Here is a 22,951-nt window from a genome sequence, read left to right as displayed (position 1 = left end):
ATGCTGACAGAGGCCTGTCCATGGAGAGCTCTGACAGCATTGGCTGCTTATGCTCAGACACCTTGGAGTGCCTGTCTGGATGTGGCTGTAGGGAAGGATAAGGGATATTCTATAGGAACTGAGGCTTTCTTGTGTGAGCCCTGTTTTGTTACTGGTAAGCCTGTAAATAATTGATTTCCTCCCTCCTTTTTATTTTTTTTCCATCCTGGTTTCCAAGAATCCAAAACCAGCACAGAGAGGGGGTTGTTCTGATTGCAGGTAGGTCTGCTTGTTTGAATTTATGCTGTTCTGCAGACACTCATTTCAACAACCCAACACATAAATAAAGCCCCCAAGTAGATTCCATAAACAGTTCCTGCCTTGTTCCCATTTGCAGATTGCCCAAGCAAGTTCTTCTTGCTCAGCCACCAGCTGTGCCTTGGTGCTCTCAGGTGTAGAGACTCATTTTCTGCAGAGGTTTTGTGTCAATTGATGACACCTCATACAAGTTGTTATTTCTTTTTCATTGTTCTGCTACACTCTTCTGAAAGGGAGTAATATCGAGAGCAGCTTTTCAGTGTAAAGGAGTCATGATGTTGGAATATCTCGTTTGCAGTTGATAGCTTTTATACTTCCTTTTGTCTTTTTATCAATGAAGTGGAAATTTAAACTGAGTGTTTTATAGCAGTATCATGGGCCATCCATTGTAATAGTTGAGTATCAATTTATCATTAAAATTATTTGTGAAATAAGGCAATGAAATGGAAGCTGTGATGGTGATATGTGACTTTTCCACTTGTGATGTGTGGATTGAGGTATGTCTGAGATTTCCTAGATTTCAGACTGTGATAATTATTTTTGTTGTTTTTGGGGTTTTTTGTTCAGCTTCTTATGAAATTTTGCACAGTAAAGAAGAAAAATTTTGAGAAGAGGTTATTTTTGTTTGGTTATTTTTTTGTTCCTTCTCCCTCTGCTATTTTTGAGTATCTGTTATAGAAAAGGTAAGAGTGTGACAAAAGCAAACTCAACATCTTCAGAATATATGTCAAACATTACTATACTCAGTTCTTCAGAATATGTTTGCAGTTAAATCACAGAATAATGGGAACTAATTATTTACAGTCACCAATGCTTGCAGATCTAAGGAATTCTGTTTAATAATAACTTTCGTAAGCTAGATAACTTTTATGTAGGAAAACCCTTTTCTTTCACTTGAGAAGCCTTGAAATGATGAACTGCTGAAGAATTTATTATCCAGTGTGAAGCTTTGACTGTCTGTCTTCAGTTCTCCATTGAAGCTGAATTGTGTTAGTTGTGTTTTATCAACTCTGTGGCCAGATTAATTTTTTATACTGCTTTTCTAGCAATGGGATTTACATTGTACCTGTGATATAAGACTGGATCTCTGTTTCCACACTACAATCTGCCTGCTTGTTTACAAGTTCTTTGTATTGATGCCCTGGTCCACATGAAGCCTTTGTCCCTTGTTGTGGAGATGTCAGTGTGTAAAGATCTGTGAGTTCAGTGTGTGGTGCTTTCCCAGCGCTCGCCCCAGCTCTGCCTCTCTGCTGCTGTTTAAAGAGAAAGTGTTCTTATTTCACCAGTGCATCTCTTAAAACTTCAGGTGTTACTTTTTCTCTGAGATGTTTTCCACATAATTAATCCCCCCTCCAGGTCTTATGTAAATATTGCAGCTACTTCCTTCTGTAATTTCATTAATTATTATTAGGAGGAAAGAAATCCTCCTTTCATAGGAATTGTTACCATCCAAGCCTAAACCTGAGGAAATTAGCCTATAAGGATGTGAGAAAACCCCCTAAGAGACAGCTAGCTGGTGGTGGAATATTTTCTTTGATTTGGGTATTGCATTTATATTGTTCCTCCTGTTTTTCAGATGAAAAACAGGGGCTCAGGGTGCTGCATTTTAAATCTGGCTGTTATGATGGACTGAAATGCAAGATTAGTCACCAGAATGAAAGTCTTTAAATGACTTGCCCTGTTTAGGATGCCTTTCTGTTAGACATTGGTGGTAATTCTTAGCATCGTTTTTAATGTTTTCTAGGCTTTGTTCATGGTAGCAAAAATGTTCTGCTACTTAGACTGGCAGTCAAACAATCTTAAGTCCTTTCAGTTGTGGAAACCTGTTTAACTTCCTTAATATATTTTCAGTGACTATGAGCAGTGCATTTGAAAGTGAGGTTTGTTAATCAGCAGGACAACCTGAACAAAAATCCTACTTATTCAGCTGGGTGTAACCAGAATAAATAATCAGAGAATGAGTATCAGTAATGCTTTGTGCTGTTCCCAGACTTCAGGCACCATTTGCCACTGAGATGGTTTGTGTGTGAACTTTGTTGGATATCAGCTGACTTGGAGAATGAGTCAGCTGCCAAGAGTGAAAAAAAAAAAGGAAAAAGAAATGGTGGGACACCTTTGCTTCAGCTGCATTTGTATTTGACCACAGGGTTTGGGTTCTGTTGAATGTGGTGATGCTTGGGGTAGCAGATGGAGAAACTGGTTATTCTTGACAAATTTTAATGGTGATTTTACCCTGCTGGTGCTTATATTGTGCCTTTTCTTTCTTAAATGGTGCTCAGATCAAGTCTTTTTCTCTGTATTTTCCATCTTTCAGTGTTCCTACAAACATTGTTAACCTACATCATCAGTCTTCTTTTCCTGAAGGTAGCACAGACAAGGGACAGTTTGGCCCTTCTTACAGCTGGCAGATACCAGTTGAATGTGATCCTAAAATTAGAAGGGAGCTGGGAATATGATACTTTGGTCTGTCAAAAATAGCTTTTCATTCTTCCTCTGTCATTTTATCACTAATTACTCATAACCACCCTGAGAAGATGTGTTATGTTACCAGATTGCTGCCTCTCAGTTTTGTCCTGCTCACTCACCTTCCCTTTCATGGTCTTCAGCTTTTAAAAATTCTCTGCCTTTCTAAGGACTGATCTACAGTGGACTCCTCCTTGCTTCAGGATACTTGTAGTTGTTTTTAATGAGCTCTTAAAAATTTTATTTTCTTCCCTTTATCCCCTTCTTTTCAGCCTTGCATAATTTGTGTTTACTGACCTCTTCTTGGGGAATTGGGACTCTTCCTGGAGCCCATCAGTGCTATTTCTGAAGCACCATCACAGAACAGCACAATATGCACAAATAAAACCAGAACCACTTCCACTCTAGAGATTATATTCCATGTGAAGTAATTCCAAAATATTTGTTGTTAGACTGAGGAATTGGAGACTTTTGGAATCCAGTATTTTACATGCCATAGGTAATTTTTCTGAACAGATGTACCTTGTTTTTTCACAGCCTTAAAACAGTGTTCCCCTTCCCCCACCAGAACTGCCACAATGTGGTTTCAAGTGGTGAGTTGATAAGGGTTATCATTTCTAACCACTCTTTAAACCTGGCATGAAGTCAGGACCCACCTCAGACAAGAATGATAGTTCAGAGCTTTGCAACAAGAGACTGTGAAAGTCTCTGAAATGCCACCAGTGTGGTGTATTATTCACCTCTAACTCGATCATTTAGGTTGCTTATTTTAGATTTAACTGCATTTTGAAAGTGTGGGGTGCACGATAGCTGGGAGGACAGGATTCCTACCACACAGGTGTGGTTATTAGAAAAATCTGCAGGATACAGGAAGCCTTTGAGTCACAAACCTGTGGAAGATTGGGACATCCCTTGTTTAACTCATGGCTGAGCAGGATTGCTTGGCTTTGGCTGAGCCACATAATAAAATGCCAATCCCAGGAATTTCTACCCAGTGTTGTGTTAGAGTTGGTTCACTACTGAGCAGGGAATGACTGCTTTACTGGAAGTCATGGCCTTCAAAACAAATTATTCAACCTCTCTGGTCCTAACTCTTTCATGTTTGGACCTTGACATTCCTGGCAGTCTCGTTCCAGCCTCCTGTACTGTGCCAGGGTGGGACTGGCTCAGGAAAGAAGAGTTCTGGGCTGGTGGCTGTTACCCAGCCAATGTATAAACAAAAATACCAATGTATTTTTTCCCCCTTTGTTTCCCCAGCTTTCAGATGGGTTGAATTTTGTCTGCTATCTGGGTGAACCTCACAGCCACTTGTAAGAAGAGTGGCAGGGATTGTTTCACCATCCTGACTTGGTACCTTTCAACAGGTTAAACAATAAATACAGGGGAAACCTGTGTTTATTATTTATTATTTATTATTTATTATTTATACTATCTTCTCCTGGCAGAGCCTTAATAAATCTGCCTTGCTAATTGGCAGCTAGTGTTAGAGATGAGTACTCAGTCCAAGTTCATTGGAGAAAGTCTTGCAGCTTTTTAAGTAAAGAAATACCTCCTTTTATTTAAAGTATACTGCTTGTCCAGTGAGGACCATGGGCTGATTGCTTTTCCCCTCCTCATGCCCTGCCTTTATTTTGCACACAGCAGTGCTTCCCAAGTGCTGGGTGCTTTCCATGGAGATGGTCTTTGCTCCTGGGATTCCTGAAACTGAAGAATGTAGTACAGGTCTGCATGAGTTCTGTTGCTGTGTTCTCCTCTTGTATTCAATGAGTTCTTCAGTCCTGCACTGGAAAAGCCAAATAGATGCAAATCCTGGAATTTCAGCATTAGCCACTTGTTGTCAAAGGGCAGATCTGTTCTGAAGGTTTTCTGCTGGGTTCACAAGGATTTTTGTGGGTTTGCTCATACAAAGTAGCTTTAGACTACACAAAAAACTTTTCTTACGTTGACTTTTTGGCAGGTTCTCTGAATATCATGTTTGTTCTGGAGAAACATCTTTTGACTCAAAGAATTGCTTCTCATATGGGTGGATTCCCCTTCTGGGACAAACTAAATACAGCCATCAGTGTCTACCCTACTTCTGTGACTCTGTAAAGCTTAGAGCAGCCTCATTAAGAGATTTCTTTGTTTTAGTTTAGGTCAGTCAGATGTTGTCACTCTTGTGAAATAACTTTTCTCATTGTTTTTCAGATTATTTCTGCCCAGTGACAATATATAATTCTTCCTGACTGAGACACTGCATTTGAGATCTTATATATCTTTAAGAGTTAAATTTTAATTCAGAAGTGCAGTCATCATTTTGGTTTTCCAAATCTTTTCAAAGGGAAAGTCTTCTATAGACAGAAACAAAAACCAAATTATATATTTTTAAAAAATATACAGATTTATAATGTAGCTTGGAAAACATCTGCACTGCAGAGTCACCACCCAAGTTGTCTTAGGAGCCAGAAGTGAATGCTGTTGTGTTTGGATGTCACTGTGCTGGAGCAGCTACATGTTGGTGTTCACTTCTGAAGTTGGGAAGGGACCCATAAAGCTTTGTGTCTTTGAGCTTAATCTTAGCACAGTCATGGTGCTGTAAGATCTAGAGGAAAAAATCCTGGGAATACTGCTGGTGATGTGTGGAGCCAGCATCTTTTGACATGAGAGCTTTTCACCAAGGTCCTTCTGCTGAGGCCAAGGAGAGGCAGGGAGTGCATTAAACAGAGCTGATGTTGTGGCTGGTGGTGAGCGTGGCTGATTCAGTCACATTTTCTAAAGCAACCAGAGCTGGGCAGGGCTGAGGTGGAGTAGGAGTCTGGAAAAATTTGGTGCTATGGTAACTGCCAAGGCTGCTGGTGTGTGGAAACAAGACTGTTCTGACTGAATCACCAGCATGTGTCTGGTTTATTTTTGCCAGTCTGCTCTATTTGGAATTGGTTACTGATGCAGCATTTTTGAAGCTTCAGATTAGGTGTGGGGGACAGGTCCAAGTATTCAGTGTTCACTGCTGAGAAGATGGTTTTAGGAGATCACTTTTGCTTAGCTTTGCAGATTACCTATGATGGATAATGGATATAAATGTATTATTGCCCCAAATTTTTTTTCCAGTTTGACACTGGGTGCTGACATTCCTGTGCATTTTTTTTTTTAAGAGGCTCTTTGGATCTCTCAAAGAGGAGCTCCAGTTAAGGGATACTCCACAGGGAGTCTGCCCACATCAACCAGGGGTGATAACAGGCAGGCCATAGAGATTTATGTTGAATGGTATTGAATATAATAATTTATTTATTATTAAAAAAAAAAAGGGGGCAGTAATTTGCTCTTGATGATACCCACAAATACTGTTTAACTAGTATTGCATTTGTTGTATACACAAAACTGATTTGGAGCATTTGGAATCGAGGAAGTGAGAAGTTGTTCTGCATCAAGAAGTTCAGAAAGCATCTGGTGCTTTTGGGGGTGGTGGAGTTGAAGATTTAATTTTTTTTTCCTCCCAATTTTCAAGAGAATAGAGTGATTTTTTTTTTTTTTTCACTGAGGCTTTATTGCTCTTAAAGCTCATTTCATCCATTACTTCTGGTATATAAATTGATTGTAGATGGGAAAAGCAAAGTAGCACTTTCTAAAACAAAACCCAGCAGTCAAGTCTGTGACAGTTTGAAGTTCTGGATATAAGCTGTGGGCTTATATGAAACTCAGCATGGTGAGGGAGTCTGTTTTTATTTTAGGTTGTCTGCAAATTCTGTCTACAGCTCTACAGCCATTATGGTCTTATTTTTAAAGTTTGTTTTGAGCTTTAAATGGGAGCAGAAGTTGAAGAGCAAAAAACTGTGAACCAGGAAGGTTTTTGGTCATGTTCCTTTTTTTTTTTAGCAACATATTTCCATGATGTTGTGTATCTAGATTAAAGTGTAATCTTAAATTTAGAATTTGTGGAGTTGTAGTGCTTGCTTTTTATAAAAATACAAGCTTCCAGTCTCAATTTAAACCTACGTTGTCTGAAAATGGAAAGATACTATTGTATAAGCTTTGTCTCTGGTTATGTGCATCAGATTTGCTGCTGTACACAAAAGAGAGGGGATGAATCTGCATAGAAAATAATGAAGTTAAGCAGGATAAGCTGAAGTGGGTGATGACCTATTTTATCTGAGTTTGACAATTAGATTATTTCCTCTAATTTCCAGTGTCTTCCTTGGTGTTGCCACCCTATGGTGCAGTAGAGTGCAGAGATCCAGCAAGGGATGGGGACAAAGGGCACCCATGGAAGTGCTGCAGCTGGGATTGTGGTGAAGCTGTGCCAAGGCTGTGTGCAGAGGTGTCCTCTCTGTTCAGTTCTAGGGCTCTTCATGTCAACAGCAGCAGATGTAGAGGCAGAGGAGCAGACAAGCACCCTCAGGCAATAAGGAGGGATGGAGTTGGCCCCTGGCCCTATGCCAGCAGGGCTGTGTTTTGTGATACTGAAAGGAAGGAATCTGACACCACCACATGACAAAGTGGCCACAGTCCTGCAGTGCTTTACCTTCAGCTGAGCCAAATAGATCAGGACATAAGAAACATTCCCTATGCCAAGAGGCACGTCCTGTTCTTTGAACAAAGTTTGTCACAGCCAACAAGTTCAGGAGGTCTGGAGCTTGGTGATGGGACCTGATGAAGTTGGTGGGGATGGTTCTGCCAGAGAAGCAGAATGGTCTTTGCTAAGTGTTTCAGACCTGCCAGTGTCAGGATGAGCTCTCTGGTGTTACTGCTTCAGGCTTAGATGGTGCTTTTACATTGAGTTGAAGCAATTGGGTACTTTGAATCACAGCTCCCCTCAGGCTTGAGCAGTTGGCAGAGGTGGCACTGAGGTTGTCACTGCTCTCATAGAGCTGAGTGCAGCTGTAGTTGTGGACTGGGATCCTGGCTGCTTGCACACATAGCTGGAAAGCAACACATAGCAAAATCCACCATGTAGTAAGGAAATCTCTATAGCAGCAGAAGATTCCAGACTCAGCAGAAATACAGAAATTGAATAAGAACTCTCTTACCTCCCAGTGTACCAAGAAGGTGGCAAGGAAGAGCTGGAGTAGTCCCTGTAGATACAGGAGAAAGTCTTCCATGTTGTGCCTGGAAGGTTGTAAAAATATCCCCAGATTCAGTTTATTACAGATGCATGTATGTCAGATGACACTGTGAGACTGAATTTTTAGATGCCATAAACGCCTGCTGTGGAGAGGCTCTTGTGAGTCAGGGAGCTCATGAGGATGTAACTTCTGACTCGTGCTCTGAGCAGTGCAGAAAATGTTTACAGCAGAGGTGTGTTAAGAAGTTGCTCTGCAGCACTGACCATAATCACTCATCTTTGGTATCCTTTGAGAAGTGCTATAAAAGGCCCTCAGACCCTGCCACTTTAGTATTCAGCCAAAAACCTCACCACCCAACAACAAACAAAAGCTAGAAAACAAACCTTATAAATGAAAGAAGCTTGTTTAAGAATAGCTAATAAAATCAGAAGGGTGAATACTTGGAGATGGTACAGAGCCTGTTTAAGAAGACAAGCTTTATACAAAGAATAGCCTCCGAGCTGCCACTTAGAGTGCAGGGTCAAGCTGTGTCCCACTTCCGTGGAAAAGTGAGTTCAGTTCTCATCTGCAGTCAAAACATAAATGGAATACTAGAATTCAGGAGGAGGAGGAATAGAAACCAAAACAGAGAACATTGTTATGCTGTTATCTGTAGTAATCACCTTGGGCTTGTGTTGTGTGATGCTGGTGGCTCTGGTTATTCCCTGCTTCTCAAAGAAGTTACAGAACTGGAAGTGTGACAGGAGCACTGAGGTAGGGATGAGCTTCCATGAAAACAGCTGAGCAGACTCTGATTAACCAGCCTTGAGAAGACACCTTTGGGGAGGGGTGTGTGAATCAGGACTTCAGAATCCTTGAGAAACTTGTGAGGGAAATGCTTTTCCTCTCCCTTCCAATTTTAAAAATGCAAGTATGAATAAAAAAATAGGTTGGGCAGGAATTGAATGGGGGAGCTGTAGCATGTTGCCTTTTTAAAGAGCTTACAATGGTTCAGAAAGTGAGATTGTGTAAAATACATGCTGAACAATGAAAGAGTGTTCTTGGAAAGTACAACTGTGTGCTCTGTCCTCTGCATCCACTGTCAGCTATTTTTGGAGACAGTACATCAGGCTAGACAGACATCTGTCCTCATATACTATATCTGCACTTAGGTGTTTTTTTACTGTCTTGTTAATCACCTATAAAAACAGGTTTTTTTTCTGATATATGAGTAAAAATACCTCACAAATACCAAATTGGGAATTAAATTGCTGATTGTTGTCCAGTCCTTTTCCTACCAATTAAGAGCTAAAGAGTAGCTATAGCTGTACATTGGAAAGCTGTCAGTTACTAAAGGAGACTGATGTTTTATCTTGGATTCAATAAATGACATGAGTAATGGAAAAGCTTTAGTAATTTTGTCATTCTTAAATAATTTGTATGTGGGTTGGGTTTATTTTAGTGCTGTATTTCTGCTGCAGGGAATCTTGTGCTGTGACCATTCTTTTGCTTGACTGATATTTTGTTTGGTTTTTTTGAAGGTACATGGGAATAGGACTTTCTGCTCAAGGAGTAAACATGAACAGGCTTCCTGGTAAGTCACTGTTAAGGTTTGTTTTGACTTCCCATCTGTGTTAAATGTTCATTTGAAATAAAGATTTTTCTTTATATATATGTATTAGTGAATGTGTGTTTCTATTAATAAAATTGCATTACTATAATTGTTTTATATCTGGAAGCTTCAACCTATTGTTGAGTGTTATCTTAAATTGAGTTACTGGTGTTGTCAATGCAGCCATAATGATTTTAGCAGATAATAGAAATTAAAACTAAACTAATAGGTAATGGGCAAGATGATGAGCTTTCAGACAGGCAAACTCTTCTTTGTGTCTGAAAAGTAAGTAGGAAAATAATTTTGCATTTAATCTGTATATTCCACTTGATAAATTTACATGAAAGAATCTGAAAATGACAGAATAATTAGCCTGTTGTATTGTCTCTATTATTTCCTTCTTCCCACTAAAAGACTACAAAAATGTGATAGAGTGGTATTTCCAGTTAATATTGTTGCTTCTTCTGTTTGAAATGTGTGTTTTTAGGTTTGCTGCTAAGTTGGTCGAGTGGCTTCTTTTTAGAAATAAATAATTGGTAATCCTTCTTTGACAATATCCAATTCATTGAGTAAAATAATTTCTATATATATATTGATGTAGTGACTTCTATGCCAGAAATTCTTTCAACTGGGCTTGAAATTGGAAGTTTGTATTTGGTAGAAAGTAAATGTTCTTCAGATGCCAAAATGAATGACAGCTGGTCAGTGTGGGGGCATTCCTGGCCTTGGGTGTTACTTCTGGTGAAGTTTTAAAGGTGAAATCTTCTGGTGAAGTTTTAAAGATGAGATCTGTGCTCAGCCCTTATGGATCTTGGTATCTGGAAAGGAGAATGTTTTATGAATGTCCTGACAAAAGAAAGATCTGTCTTGGGGAGAATGGTTTGCGTGACACCTGTGCTTCAAAGAATTTGCATCTTCAATTTATGTCTGTTAGTAATTGTTATACAACTGCACTAGCCAGTCCTACTCTCTCTGCACTTTCTCTCCCCCCAGTCCTGATCCAAGTGGGTTGTGTGCCATGTACAAGGCAAAGCAAGAATCTAGTCCCATCATCTCCTTCCAGGGTTGAAGTACTTGGAAAAGGGGTTGTTTGGCTATTAATGGAGCCTGTTCTGTTTAAGAAATGGCTCTATGGCATGCGTGATGGAAAGATCAGGGAAATGTCTTGTAGGCTTGGCCTTGCAGGTGGTTGGTTGGATTATGCTTTATTTAGGATTCCCCTGGGGTTATAGCTCAGGTACATCCAGGGTTCAATGCTAACCTGAGATGGTGTGTACGGAATGTCTCAGGTGTGCTGTCCTGAAATTGAACAGCCAGTGCAATGTCTTTTTTCTTGGTGACTAAAAATTACCCAAACCACTTGTGATAAATGGCTTTAAAGCCCAGGAGTTACATGGGCAGCATCTGTGGCCAGTTTGAGTCAAAGTGCCTGTGTACCACTGTCATTTCTAGAGTGCATGTGATGAACATGGAATTCTTTTCTCTCAGTGAAATAAAACATAAAGTGAACTTGAGACTTGAGATTGTACAGTTCATTGCTAAATAAGCACTAATTTGATCCTATGAACCTGTTGTTTGTTTGATCACATGCAGATGATGCTGCCAAGAGTCATTCTGTGGTCATAGTTAGGTCGCTCTCCCATCATCTGTGTAAGATTAACTGCATGGCTCTGTATTACAGCTCAGTAATTATCTTCCTGGCTTTTGGAGAATGAGTGTGATTTTTTAAAATATTTTTTTTAGTATGTTGTTCAAGTAACTGAAGTGAAAAACATTTCCAGGCTTAACTGTTATCAGGCCCTTCACAGCACAGAGTAAGTGAGAGCTCACAAGGAAGTGACAGACTTTGGAGTCTTGACTTGGCTTCATGTCAAAGTGTAATTTTAACTTTTTGTGACCTGAAACCCTGCCAGGTTTGTCTCCTTAGACCCTTTCTAAGTCACTTCTGCTTTAACAGATCGATTTTCACTCAGTGTGCTGCCAGGGAAGTGTGTAACCACTACAAGTGATGCTTGGGAGCCCAGAGCCTGGTACGGGAGCCAAAGTTGGTCCCTTTCTTGGGATCCTTGGTGGCACCCTGGGAGTCCTAATTCAAAGAACAGTCTTGTTGCTGGGTTCTGTCTCAAACTCCTTTTCCCTCCACAAGCAAAACCACTTTGGCCATATCCAGTTCCAAGTCAGGGCATTTGTGCTTTATTGCCAAATTTATTTTGGCTTAAACCCAGCTGGGTGCTGGTGGGGGTAGTGCTGAGCTTTCTCTGAAGGTTACAAGTGTGATTGGAGCCACATGAACCGAGTTCCCTTAACTACCCCTGTCTCCATTGAGAATAGAGATTGTTTTTAATTGGAGAGTTCCCTGTCCATGTTTTGCTCTGGGTTTCTTTGTGCCATGCTTTGAAATTCAGTCAGCAGGTCTGAAATAATTGTGGGATTATTATTAACTACTAACTTTTGTGACCCTGACATCTCTTGATTTTTTAAAAAAACTTTTTAAAAGACATTAAGAACATTTACTAATAAGCATTCTGCTTTAAACCAGTGGCTTTTAGTGAAATTTCTGCTCACTTTTTTCCCCACATTCAGTTTTTTTCACGTGTGCTCAGCATTTTGGTATTTGAGGATGAAATTACATGTTGCAGCTAAACTGATCTAACTCCATGTCATCACAGGAGAGAAACCTGACCCTTCCCTCCTCCCCACCCCATCTGCACAGCCACTCTTCTTCCCTGGTGCAAGCCTTAGGCTCTGGCAGTTGTCCCCTTGGCCAGGCCAGCTTCCAGGCCAGGCAGGAACCTGCCTGCCTCTGCTGTGTTGGGGTTGTGGTGGGCTGGCTCCTTCAGGACTCGTGGAGCAATGCTCTTATTTGTGCATCCTGCATGTAACAGATCAGCATCCTTTTTTATTTTATTATTATTATTTCTGCCTCAGTCCAGTAAGTTTTTCTGAGCCCTGCTGAAAAGGTGGTTTCCTACAGGTTTCACCAAATCTTCATAAAATGAGATGATGATAAATGTCCTGTCCTTAACATGGGTGAGATTCACACTTGCATGTGATGTTCTACATTAGTTCAAGTCTTCATGCTTGAACATATAAGTTATAACATATGTGTTATAACATAACATATAACATATAAATGAAATAACATTTCATTTGTTTGAGCTCTTTGAGGGTAATCCAGCCGGAACATAGAGCCAGGCAGAGAGGGAAGGAGGGATGAATCTCTAAGGTAGCAGCAACTTCTTAATTCAGCTTAAGATGTTGTGAAACCACACCCTTAGGCATACCCTGCTTCAGTTTCTTAAACAGCATAGATAGGAGCTGACCAATCACTTTTAGAGACTTTAAACACCCTCTGGTTAATAAATGACCTGCCCTGCTCTGCAGCATTGTGCATGCTGAAGGGAGTGCCAGCTTTCACTCACCCTTCTTTGGTTTCCAGAAATGTTGGTAATTTTTTCAGCTTGCCTTTTAAACAAAAAGATACTGCTTGGCTTATTCACTATATGCCTGCTCCAAACTCTCTGTTAAAAGGACAAGGTTTCAAACTCAAGAATGTTTTATAGACTTGAATTAGTGTGCAGCCAGATAAATCAGGTGAATTTAGTGTACAGAAACCTGCTCCCTATAGGGGTTTGGCTTCTGGTTCTGTAGTGCTGTGAGCCAGGTCAGCAAAACCAGAAACATTTTGTCCAGGTGTCCTGAGTCTTCTGTTCAGCAAAAGGTCCTTGTGAGTGATCCATTTATCTAGACATAAAGATAAAATAGATATGAGCCCTGGGAATTAAGAATTCCCCCTGCTCTCCTCCTCTGTGAAAGCAATCTTTCATTCTCCAAAGGCCAGCGTGAGGACTGGGCTTTCCATTTTAGCTTTGTTTGGAGATCCTTTCCTTTGAATTTTCTTGCTGATAGGTTTCTGGTGACATTTGTAGGTAGGACTTTATTTCTTCTCAGCTTATTTTACCTGCTGTCAGAGGAGATGCAAGCAGGGGGAGCGAGACTATTGAGGACTCTGTCCTCCTGTTCCTTTCTTTGAGAGGAAAAAGTTGCTTGTTCCTTCCTTAGGGATGTTCCCAAGGGTTTTTCATGCTTGTGTGCTCCTCTCTGGGAGCAACCAGAGAAGGGAGACTGGGTAGGTGTTGTATCATAAAATCATAGAATGTCTCACATTGGAAGGAATTCACAAAGATCACTGAGTCCAACTCCTGGTCCTGCACAAGTAAAATTCTCTTGGAAAGATATTATTCCTCATCAGAGTTGGGGATGAGTTTCTGCAGAGACTCTTTATTTCGATTTTCAAACCTCAATTCCACAAGGATCTGGCAGCCTCATGTAACTCTTAAGTTAATCTGCTACAAGTGGGAAGTTCTGCTAAAGTCTTCCAGATTTTCCTTCTAGCCAGGTTTGGTTTGGGGTTTTTTGTTGTTGGTTTTTTTTGTTTGTTTGTTGGTTTGATTTTTGTTTGTTTTGTTTGTTTGTTTTGCTTCTTTTGTTTTCTGTCAATGCTATGAAATCTTTCTACTTCAAATGTGTTTAAGGAAGTTTTCAATTTATGCTTTGGCTTGTCACTTTCTTTGACTCCACTGACAACCAAAGGACCTGTGCTAAAGGACTCAGTCCCAGTGCTAAATGTAGTAATTATAGAAGCTGAGAGCTCACCAAATCATCTGATCTGAAGCGAATTCAATTATGCATTAGTCCTGCCTGACAGGTGTGTGTCTAAACCAGTCTATCATTGTTTTTCTGGCAACTTCTTCCAACACTGTCCTTGTGTTGGAAACTTTTCCTGATGACAAAGCTGAATATCCCATGTATTCCGAGTCTGTTCTTGGATCACGTGGAGGTGGAAAATAATTAATTTCTTTCCTCTTTGTAGCTCTATACGTGAAAACCTCTATCACTGCTTTGTGGTCTTCTCTCGAAATCATACACCCCTGGCTCTTGACCCTTCCCTCTTTGTCAGATTTTTTGATTTATGACAACTTTTGTAGACATTTTCTGAACGTTTAATCACTGCGTGTATCACAAGCACCAGTATCTTACTTTTTATAGTAAAAGAAAACATTAAAATTCAGAGCAAGTTCAGGAAGTGGCTCTTATCCCATCTTTGCAGGGCAAAGGAAAATCCTTGCCAAGCTTTCACAATTCTTATGGCTTCAGCAGAAATGGGAGGGGTAGAAGCTACATGGTTACCTGGAGAAAGAAGGCTTTTGTCTTCTAGAGCAATCAGCAAAAGCCCTGAAGTAGGGGGTTAAATACACGAACAGTATGTGGCAAACAAGCAGTGAATCAGTCTGCTTTTCAGAGCCTCTTGGCTACATCAGCAACTTGGACACACTGCTTGATTTTCTGTCTTTAGAAGTGATTTCTATTAAGTTTATTTATTTATGCAGCTGATGAAGCTCTGGCTTGTAGTACCTTATGGTGTTTGTCCTGCTGCAGAGCTCTTTCAGAACTATCCTTAAAAACAGTTGTCCAAAAAGGCATGTGGGATTTCCACATGGTGTCATAGCAAAGCCTTGGACAGGTGTTGGTTATACATGCAGTGAGTCCTTCAGCTGGCTGTGCCAGTTCCTGTCCACAAAATTGCTTATGCCTCTGGTACCCTCTAATTTATCCTATCAAACCAGTTTGTGGGGCTGCATGTGAAATGGGTCATGTAATTGGGTTAATAATAATGGGTGGGGGGCACTGCTTGATTCTGGGGCTGTTATTAACTTGGATCTGTCCACTTGGCCTGGTTCATCACACAGCTAATGCAGGTTGAAACAGCTCCTTTGGGAAACCTTATTCTCCTGAATCATGTGGTTAACAGTGATCACAGGTTGTTTTTGATAGAAAAAGGTAGGTGTTGAAAACCTCAATTAAATTTCCCCCCAATTCACAGTTACCCTGATCATGGAGACATTTTTACAGAGGGCCATCTTTGCAGGCATAGTGGGCTGAAGCTAACTTGGCTGGCTTGTCTCCCTGAATTTTTATTTAGGCTGAGAACTTCTCCTGAAACTTCACTTGGGTAGCCTTTTTGCTGACTTAACTATGTTTTTACCTGAAAGCATGATTTGTACCTCCTAAGAGGTCATCAGTATGTTTAGAAATGGCAGGTTTTAGCACTGCACAGTGGAAGAAAAGAGAGCAAAGTGGGTCAGTGTGATGGGTCACCTCTGGAATTATTGAATCCATTTGTGCAGAATGGATTTTTAGAAAAATTCCTCAGCACACGAGAGCTCTCAGGGGTGGGTGAAGATGATTGTGGTGCATAGAGCAGTGGTGGATAAAAAGCATACACTGCCAAGAAAAGATACATGTTACAGCAGATTTGAGATTTCTGGCCTTTTTAAGTCAGAGCCTTTTGGATTTACCTACATGAGTCTCTCATTTTTGGAGCAGGGGTTTATTTATGTAAGTGAATCTCCTGGTTGCCACCACTGCCTGTACTTTTATCTACATCTTTGGTTGTGCTACCCCTGTTTCTTTTAAACTAAACTGCAAGATGCACTCCAGAATCACAGTCAGTGCACTCCAGCCACTAATAAGAGTTCAGTCCAAAACACAAGGCTGAGCAATAAAGTCTACCCAGCCCTATTTGGAAAAAAAAAAAAAAAAAAAACCTCATATGGGAGGAAGTGTCCTGAGACTGGTTTAAGCTGGTTGTTTCTTTCTTGAATCTGCTCTTACTGTACTGCACCATCTGCTATTTTCAAAATAGCTTTTATTTTTTTTAATTCAAGTCAAAATTAAGGTCATACTAAAGAAATTAATAAGAAATTTGGGCTTCTCGTAATAAAACAAAAGGATCTCCTTTGAACTTAAGCTTTCACATATTTTTAGTGTTAAGATTTTTTTTTCTCCATATGGAATCAATCTTGTGTTCAGTGTATGTAAAATGCCATCATAGGAAAGTAATCTGAGGAGCACTTAATTTTTGTTTATCCTGGGTATACACAACTCATTATATTGTTTCGTTTTTCATCTGCACTCTAAATTCTGTGTATACATGTATTCTATGTCTATTTTAATGGCTGCCCTGCTGCATCATATGTTGAAGAATCTGAGTTCCTCTGGGATTGCTTAACTCACTCTCTCATCTTTTCTCTTCCTGCTTCTACTCTCTGCAGATCAGCTAAACACCTTTTAAAATTAAAATTTAAAACCACATAATTTTTAAAATTTGAAATTTTAGAATTCTCAAAATTATATGATCTTTATTTTTAAAAATTAATTATTTGTGTCTTTGGGAATCTTTGTCATGCGTGGTTGACTTGTCCACTGCCCATCAACTTCAGCTCAATTCCACTGAACTGCTCAGTTGTCTTCTCATTCAATGTCTTTCTCTTTTTTCAGTACTTATTGCAGTTTATGTGCTGAGTTCACCTGAACTTGTATGAAAATTCCAGCTTGAACATTGAAACAGATTTGTTGCGTGTGCTGTGTATTCATTCACATCCCATCTTCGTCCCTTAGAAGAACCGGAAGTTCTTTCTTTCCCATTCTTCAGTTTTTCAGGAATCATTTCTGGGGCTTTCTGACCAAAGCTCCCTCCTCACGCGCTGCCGTGCTCTGCACGTTTGGGGTGTTGCCCCTGCAGAGCTTATCATGCCCAGAGCTGAGCACAGCTTGGTTGGGTGGATGTGTTTTGGAACATGAGCCTTGTGCTCAGGGCTGATAGTGGCTGAGCTGGTGTGAGCTGGGGGTTGGACAGATGTGTTACTTCCTTCATGGTACGTGCTGAGGGGTGACACCAGAGTGATCAGGTCCCCAGATGAGCTCAGACCTGATGCTATCAGGTGTGTTCAGAGTTGGAGAGTAACAAAACCAGCTCCTGAACCACAGAATTGGGATGAATTACCTTCTGAATTAAGGTTAAGTTTAATATCATGTTTTATTTATGGCTATGTATATGAAAACTAGGACTGTATAAAGTAAAAGTTCCTGCCTTTTTCCCTTTCCGACTGACTTCATGTCATGTGTTTGCTCATATTGATTGTAATGATTGTCCTGCCTGCAGCCAGAAAAACTATTGCCCCCATTTGGTTGGGTTTTTAGGGAAGTGTTGGGTTTCTTTCCTTTTTTTTTTTTTTCTTTTTTTTTTTGGTCTGTTCAGTTAGACTGGCTTTTGGCACCCAGACTTCAGGTTTGACTGGAGAAGCAGACTGAGGCTCCAGCTGAGCCCTCAGAGCTGTGCCTCACCCAGAAGTAGTTGGGAGAGTGTTTTGCCATTAAAGGTGAACAAAACCATCAATCAGTATTTCAGGACAGTAATCCTGGCCTTTGAGAAAGTGTTTCCACTGGCCATTAAGTGCTCAGGCATCAGTGTGCATAAGTGTTTCTTAGTGCTGTCCTGCACTTTTCCATGCCCTGATTTCTGTGCTGTATCTCTCTCAGAACTGGGCTGGCCTCTTTAGAGATTCTGTGCTCTGTCCTCATGCAACATGTTCCCAGAGATGTGTGATATGGGTGTGCTGGAGCTCCTGCCTTTGCATGGCTCTCTCTGTCATCCAGCAGGTTGTGTTGGTGGTGTGCCATGTGAAAGCAGAGTTTCCAAAGCAGAGCAGAGATGGCATTGCCCAGTGGCCTTCACCAGTGCCACGGGTTATATCTCCAGCTGTAGCACAGATTATGGAAAATCCAGGTATCTTAGTGACAGCTAAGAGTTGACTGGCACTTTAGAGACAGCAGTTTAGCTGTCAACACAAGTTGTAATCATAGAACTGCTTGTTTTTCAGATTGAAACAAATTCTTTAATGTGGTTGTACCTATTATCAGAGCCTTTTGGATAAAAGGTAGCATCAACACAAAGATCAGTTTCACTACAACTCAAACCAGCTGTTTCCACTGATGGATAGATATGATTCTCTTCAGAAAACCCTGTTGCTTCACCTTGATTAATATGGAAAGTATTTAAGAAACCTCAGTTTAGAATCTAGAAGTCCTTGTTGCAACCTCTTAACATCATGAGGTGTGCTTCTTCTGGAAGGCTTCTCTGTCCATAAGGTCTTGTGTTTAGATAAGTGGGCTTTTGTTTGTAATTTTCTTAGCTCATTAAATACCATTTTAGGGATTGTTTTTAACAGTGACTGGACACAAACCCCCTGCATTCTGCAGTGATCTCTAACATTTCTTTTGGCTGAGTCACTAAACTGTCCTGCCTTGATGTCTCTGTAAAATGACTCTTGCCCATTACCTTGCAAGACTTTGCTGGAAGTGTCTTAATATTTTATAAAGGTGTTCTTGCCCATCAGCTGAAGGTTGAAAAGTCGGCCCATAAATGAACATGTGAATTATTTAGTATGATGAGATTTGAAGCTCATGTATGTGATAAACTTTTGATTGTTGTCCACTAAATAGATAAATGGAAATGCTCCTCATCTGAGTCTTTTTCCCCATCCCTGTCCTGCATTATTGTGTATCCCTGTCCTGCCCCCTCCACTGTGGTGTGCCAGGGAATATAGTGGATGTAATAATGCAGTGGTGACCTGATCATGCTGGAGAGCTTTTCCTTTGTATACAGACACAGCCTGTTCTGTGGCTGTGGTCTTCACAGGGCTGTAAATGGCTTGTAGTACATCTTGACCTCTCTGGTGTAGGGAAACCCAGATCATGTTCTGACTGGCAGAAGATGGAACCATCAAGCTCGTAAGTTAGGAGGACTTGCCATCTTTATCCATTCAAGGAAGTATGATTTTTATCTTGATTACTGTATTCTGTGGTGAGGTGCATGCTAAGTAATAGTGAAATGGACTCCTTACACATTTCTGGGGCTGGTGGAACAGACCTTTCCTGTTGAAAAGGTATTGCCTGTGTTGCAGCTGTACAGAGCCTTCTGGTTTTGGTTTTTTTTTTTATGAGTCAGTGGGTAGTGCCACTTTATATAATGGTGTAGACTGTGGTTTGATGTGTTTTTGAAGGCTAGTTAACATGCAGTGGTTGTTAATGGTAGGACTTGCTGATCTGGTCTAAAAATCACTGTGCCAGATCAATATTGTGAAAAATTGAATTGTACAGTGCTGGTCTGCTTGTTGTCTCTGTGGTGGATCAGGCAATGATTCTTAGCACCCACATTCTGCTCAATCTCCCAGACTCTTGAGTTACTACTGATTTTTGGGTCACTGTGTCCTTTTCTTCCTGCTCTCTGTTAATATGAGAGAGATATTGTGATTCCTTTTTTTTCTTTTTTCCCTCTCCTTTGGATTCTTGCCACACATAAGTCTTGCTGTGAGGATTTGGACTGAGTTTTGTCTCTTTTGCAGTTGCAAGTACTTTATTAAAAAACATAGACTAGCTTCTGAGCGAAAGCTGCAGCCAGGCCTGCCAAGAGTCCTGCACTCTCTGATTAGCATCATCTGCTGTGTCTGCAGGGAACAAACTGGCCCTGCTTCATCTGCTGGGACCTGGGGTGAGGGGGAGGCTGTGAGCAGCAGTGCCTTGCTGGGGTGTGTGTGGTGCTGTGCTGCACTGCTCCATGGCCTTGTACAGGATCCAGTGGGATACTGCAAAGGTTATGGACCTGAACCCATCCAGCCCATACTTAGGGAAGTTTGTGCTCTGTGGGATAAAGTGGTTTTATTCTCTGTACAAGCATTGGTCCTGTAGTGCAAGGTTTGGCCTTCTACTGCATTCAGACATTTTGCCACCTGGTAGAAGAAATAGAAGCTGTTACAAGCAAGAAAAGTTGGAGATGATTCTAGCTAGGGCTTCTTCATATCCCTGGGTAAGTGGGTTTTAGGGTTTTTTGGTTTTTTTTTTTACCCTTGACATGTTCTGGGCAGATGTCCAGCCCTTGAAGTTCTGCCAGGGAGATGCTGTAATGTGTTGAGCACGCTGTTCCCTGGTCCTATTCCTGTCCTGCAGTTGGTGTTGTGACTGTACCTAGACAGTTGTTCCATGCCAGGGCTGTGCCTCCCCTATGCCCACATCTCCAGTTCTGTTACAGAGATTGCTGTGGTCACTGAGCAGCTGTTTTTGTAGGCTCATTATGGGAACAGAAAGATGTGTTGCAGCACTAATAGTTGATTTGATTCTAAAGCATGATTGAATAAAGGAAAGCAAAGCAACCATCCTGCTCTCACCAAAACATGTGATGCGTATGCAGCTTCATAGGGCTTGGCATAAATGCTATAAAACTGAGTGACAGCTGAGATGCTCCAGCATCTCAGATGCTTCTTGGGGCACCAGATTTCTCATGGCCAGGTATTTACAGACTTCTCATGACCAGGCATTTGGTTTCTGAGGCTGTAGGAGCACCAGAGCTCGCTGAGCCTTCCCTTTGCTGGGGGTAAAGGCCTGCATTCACTGTTCTGGACTGATGTACACCAGAGGCACATCCACTTGCAGAGCAAATCCACTGGAAGATGGAGTTATCCACAGAGGGTGTTGTTTTTGCTTCTCCCGTGGTACTGGCTCCTGTCCCATGTTCATGGTTGTCCTGTCCCTGCCTGGGACTGCTCAGCCCAGGATGGTGTGGAAGCAACATCCAACTTCTCTGTGCACCAGATTCCATCTGTTCAGCCTCTGTTGAATGTACCTTCCCCTCCCCTGACCTCATGCTCTGCTGCTGCCAAAGACCCATAGCTGGCTGAGCAATAGCAGCCTGCTCAGCACAATGCATGGAGAAGGCCCTGCCTCCAACTGGAACGTGGTCCAGCAGCAGCTCTGGGCTCTGCTGCTGCCTCCACCCTCCATATCCCATTCCCCAAGCACTATACAAGCAAAGTTTGTACATCTGTTTCTGCTGGACTTTGGATTCAATAAATCTTATAAAATATTTTTGTTTGGTTTATTTCAGTGTGTTGACACAAGTTCTTGTCCCTTTGCAGCTAGTGTTTGCACACTACTTGCCCTGGCATGGGCAGCTGTGGGAAGCTCGGATTGCTGGCCAGAGGAGTGGGAAGAGGAATGCCACAGGCAAAATACTGGACAAGAATAGAGAGGGGAGAAAAATTAAAAGTGTTCCAAAATAAGAAAGAGAGAAACTTTGGAAAGACTGTAGAGTGGTCACTGAGGTCTGTCCTGAAGAATAAGTCTCAAACTCTCCCATTAGTCATGATAGAACAGACACAAACCCGATTTACAAATCTTCAGATTGTTTCTGAGGAACTTCCATCTGCCCTTCATATGCCCAAACATACTTCACCATTCCTTACAGCTTCAGATGCCCCAGGTATCCCTGACTGCAGGGAGCTTACCACTGAATGTGTGGTCAGCAAGGCCCTGCCCTTTGTAGCAGCTTCTGCACCCATTGCATTGAATGCTTGTGCTGAGTTGCAGTAGAATGTGTTTCTCCTTTGGAATGTTCATGGGCAGGGAATGTCCATGTGTCAGTGATCAGGTTTGTCTGTCTGCCAACATCTTTAGCCCAGCAAGTGCAGAGCAGGAAGAGTCTGACATGTCTGGCTATAACTCACTGGAAAAGTATATTTTCCATGATCACTGGGCCTTGCGTGTCAGTCCTTTGGCATGCCATCAGAGTACAGATCCCTGTGGGTGTTGGCTTCCCTGTTCCCTTGTGCTCAAAGTTTGACCTGTTTGAACCTTGATGGGGGATGTCATCACTTGGCTTTCTCCTCCACCTTATGTGAACAAAGCATCAGGCCAGAAAAGGTGTAGTGAAATATTGCCCTTGGTAACTTGCATCAGGGCATCCTGCCTGCCCATCCATCCATCCATCCTGATGCTCCACACTTTCAAGGTTGAGCAGCTTATCCAGGTCCTGGTTTACCTAGGTGTGTGATGTAGCCATGATGCCAGTTTTGCCCAGAGCCTACCAGAAGTTCTGTGTTCATTGCTGGGGCTCTTGAAGCAGAGAGCTAAATCACCATGTTCTTTCTGTGGTGCTGAGATGTAAATGGTCACCCAGCTCAACAGAGCCACTTCCTTCCCACTTGCTGCCTTCTGAGGCAGAGTCTGATCTCAGGTACAGAAGTCAGGATCTGATAAAGAGTCAAGAGTAAAGCAAGGCTGACGTTGAGTGGGAAAGTTGGGATTGAGCAGGGACAGATGCAGGACAGTCAGGGATAGTAGTAGCACACTACATCCAACTCTAGTGCTTGCTTAAGAGTGTTTATCAGTTTATCCTGTAACTGTGTCCTGAAGTAACTCAAGCCCTTTCTGCCACGTGTCTGGCATTGCATAATTCTGACCTGTTTTTCAAGCAGCAGCCATGGAACTCGCTGTTCATTTTTTTCCCCTATGTGTTGGGATCAAAGTAGCCTGCCAAGAAGGTCAGCATATCAACTTTTTCTTGTTAGCAGGCCAAAGAGAGCTTCACTTTGGTGCTGAACATACAAAAATGTCCTCCCAAGCCCTACTCATGGTTTTTGTTTTTCTTTCTTCCTGTTCTTTGATTGCACAATCTAAGCTATTCTGCATCTTTTTAGTAAATACATAGGTATATTTTGGGTTTGGGTGTTGAAGGGTTCAATTCAAAGGGATGTAAATTTACCCTCTTTTTGCTCAGTAGGTGCTGAAGTCCTTCCTGTAGTGGTTGTGATTCTCTATTTGCATGTTCAAAGTGCTATCTTCAAAATTAGCTGTAATGAGAACAGTGAGTCAGGATGTTGAGGTT

The 22,951-nt window shown here is 41.4% G+C and overlaps 1 protein-coding gene across 3 annotated transcripts in view; it reads left to right on the top strand.

Annotated features, from left to right (window-relative positions):
• Positions 1 to 22,951, top strand: part of RANBP10 (RAN binding protein 10) — a 65,909-nt gene that overhangs the window by 6,444 nt on the left and 36,514 nt on the right. For all 3 annotated transcript variants that reach the window (XM_053987228.1, XM_053987227.1, XM_053987229.1), the window contains one exon: positions 9,320 to 9,372. In XM_053987228.1, coding sequence (XP_053843203.1) covers positions 9,320 to 9,372 — 53 coding nt within the window. The remainder of the gene's footprint in view (positions 1 to 9,319; positions 9,373 to 22,951) is intronic.

This window comes from Vidua macroura, chromosome 11, assembly GCF_024509145.1.
Source record: "Vidua macroura isolate BioBank_ID:100142 chromosome 11, ASM2450914v1, whole genome shotgun sequence".
Taxonomy (NCBI): domain Eukaryota; kingdom Metazoa; phylum Chordata; class Aves; order Passeriformes; family Viduidae; genus Vidua; species Vidua macroura.
Note: the sequence above shows the minus strand (reverse complement) of the source record. Positions and strands in the feature narration are given on the sequence as shown.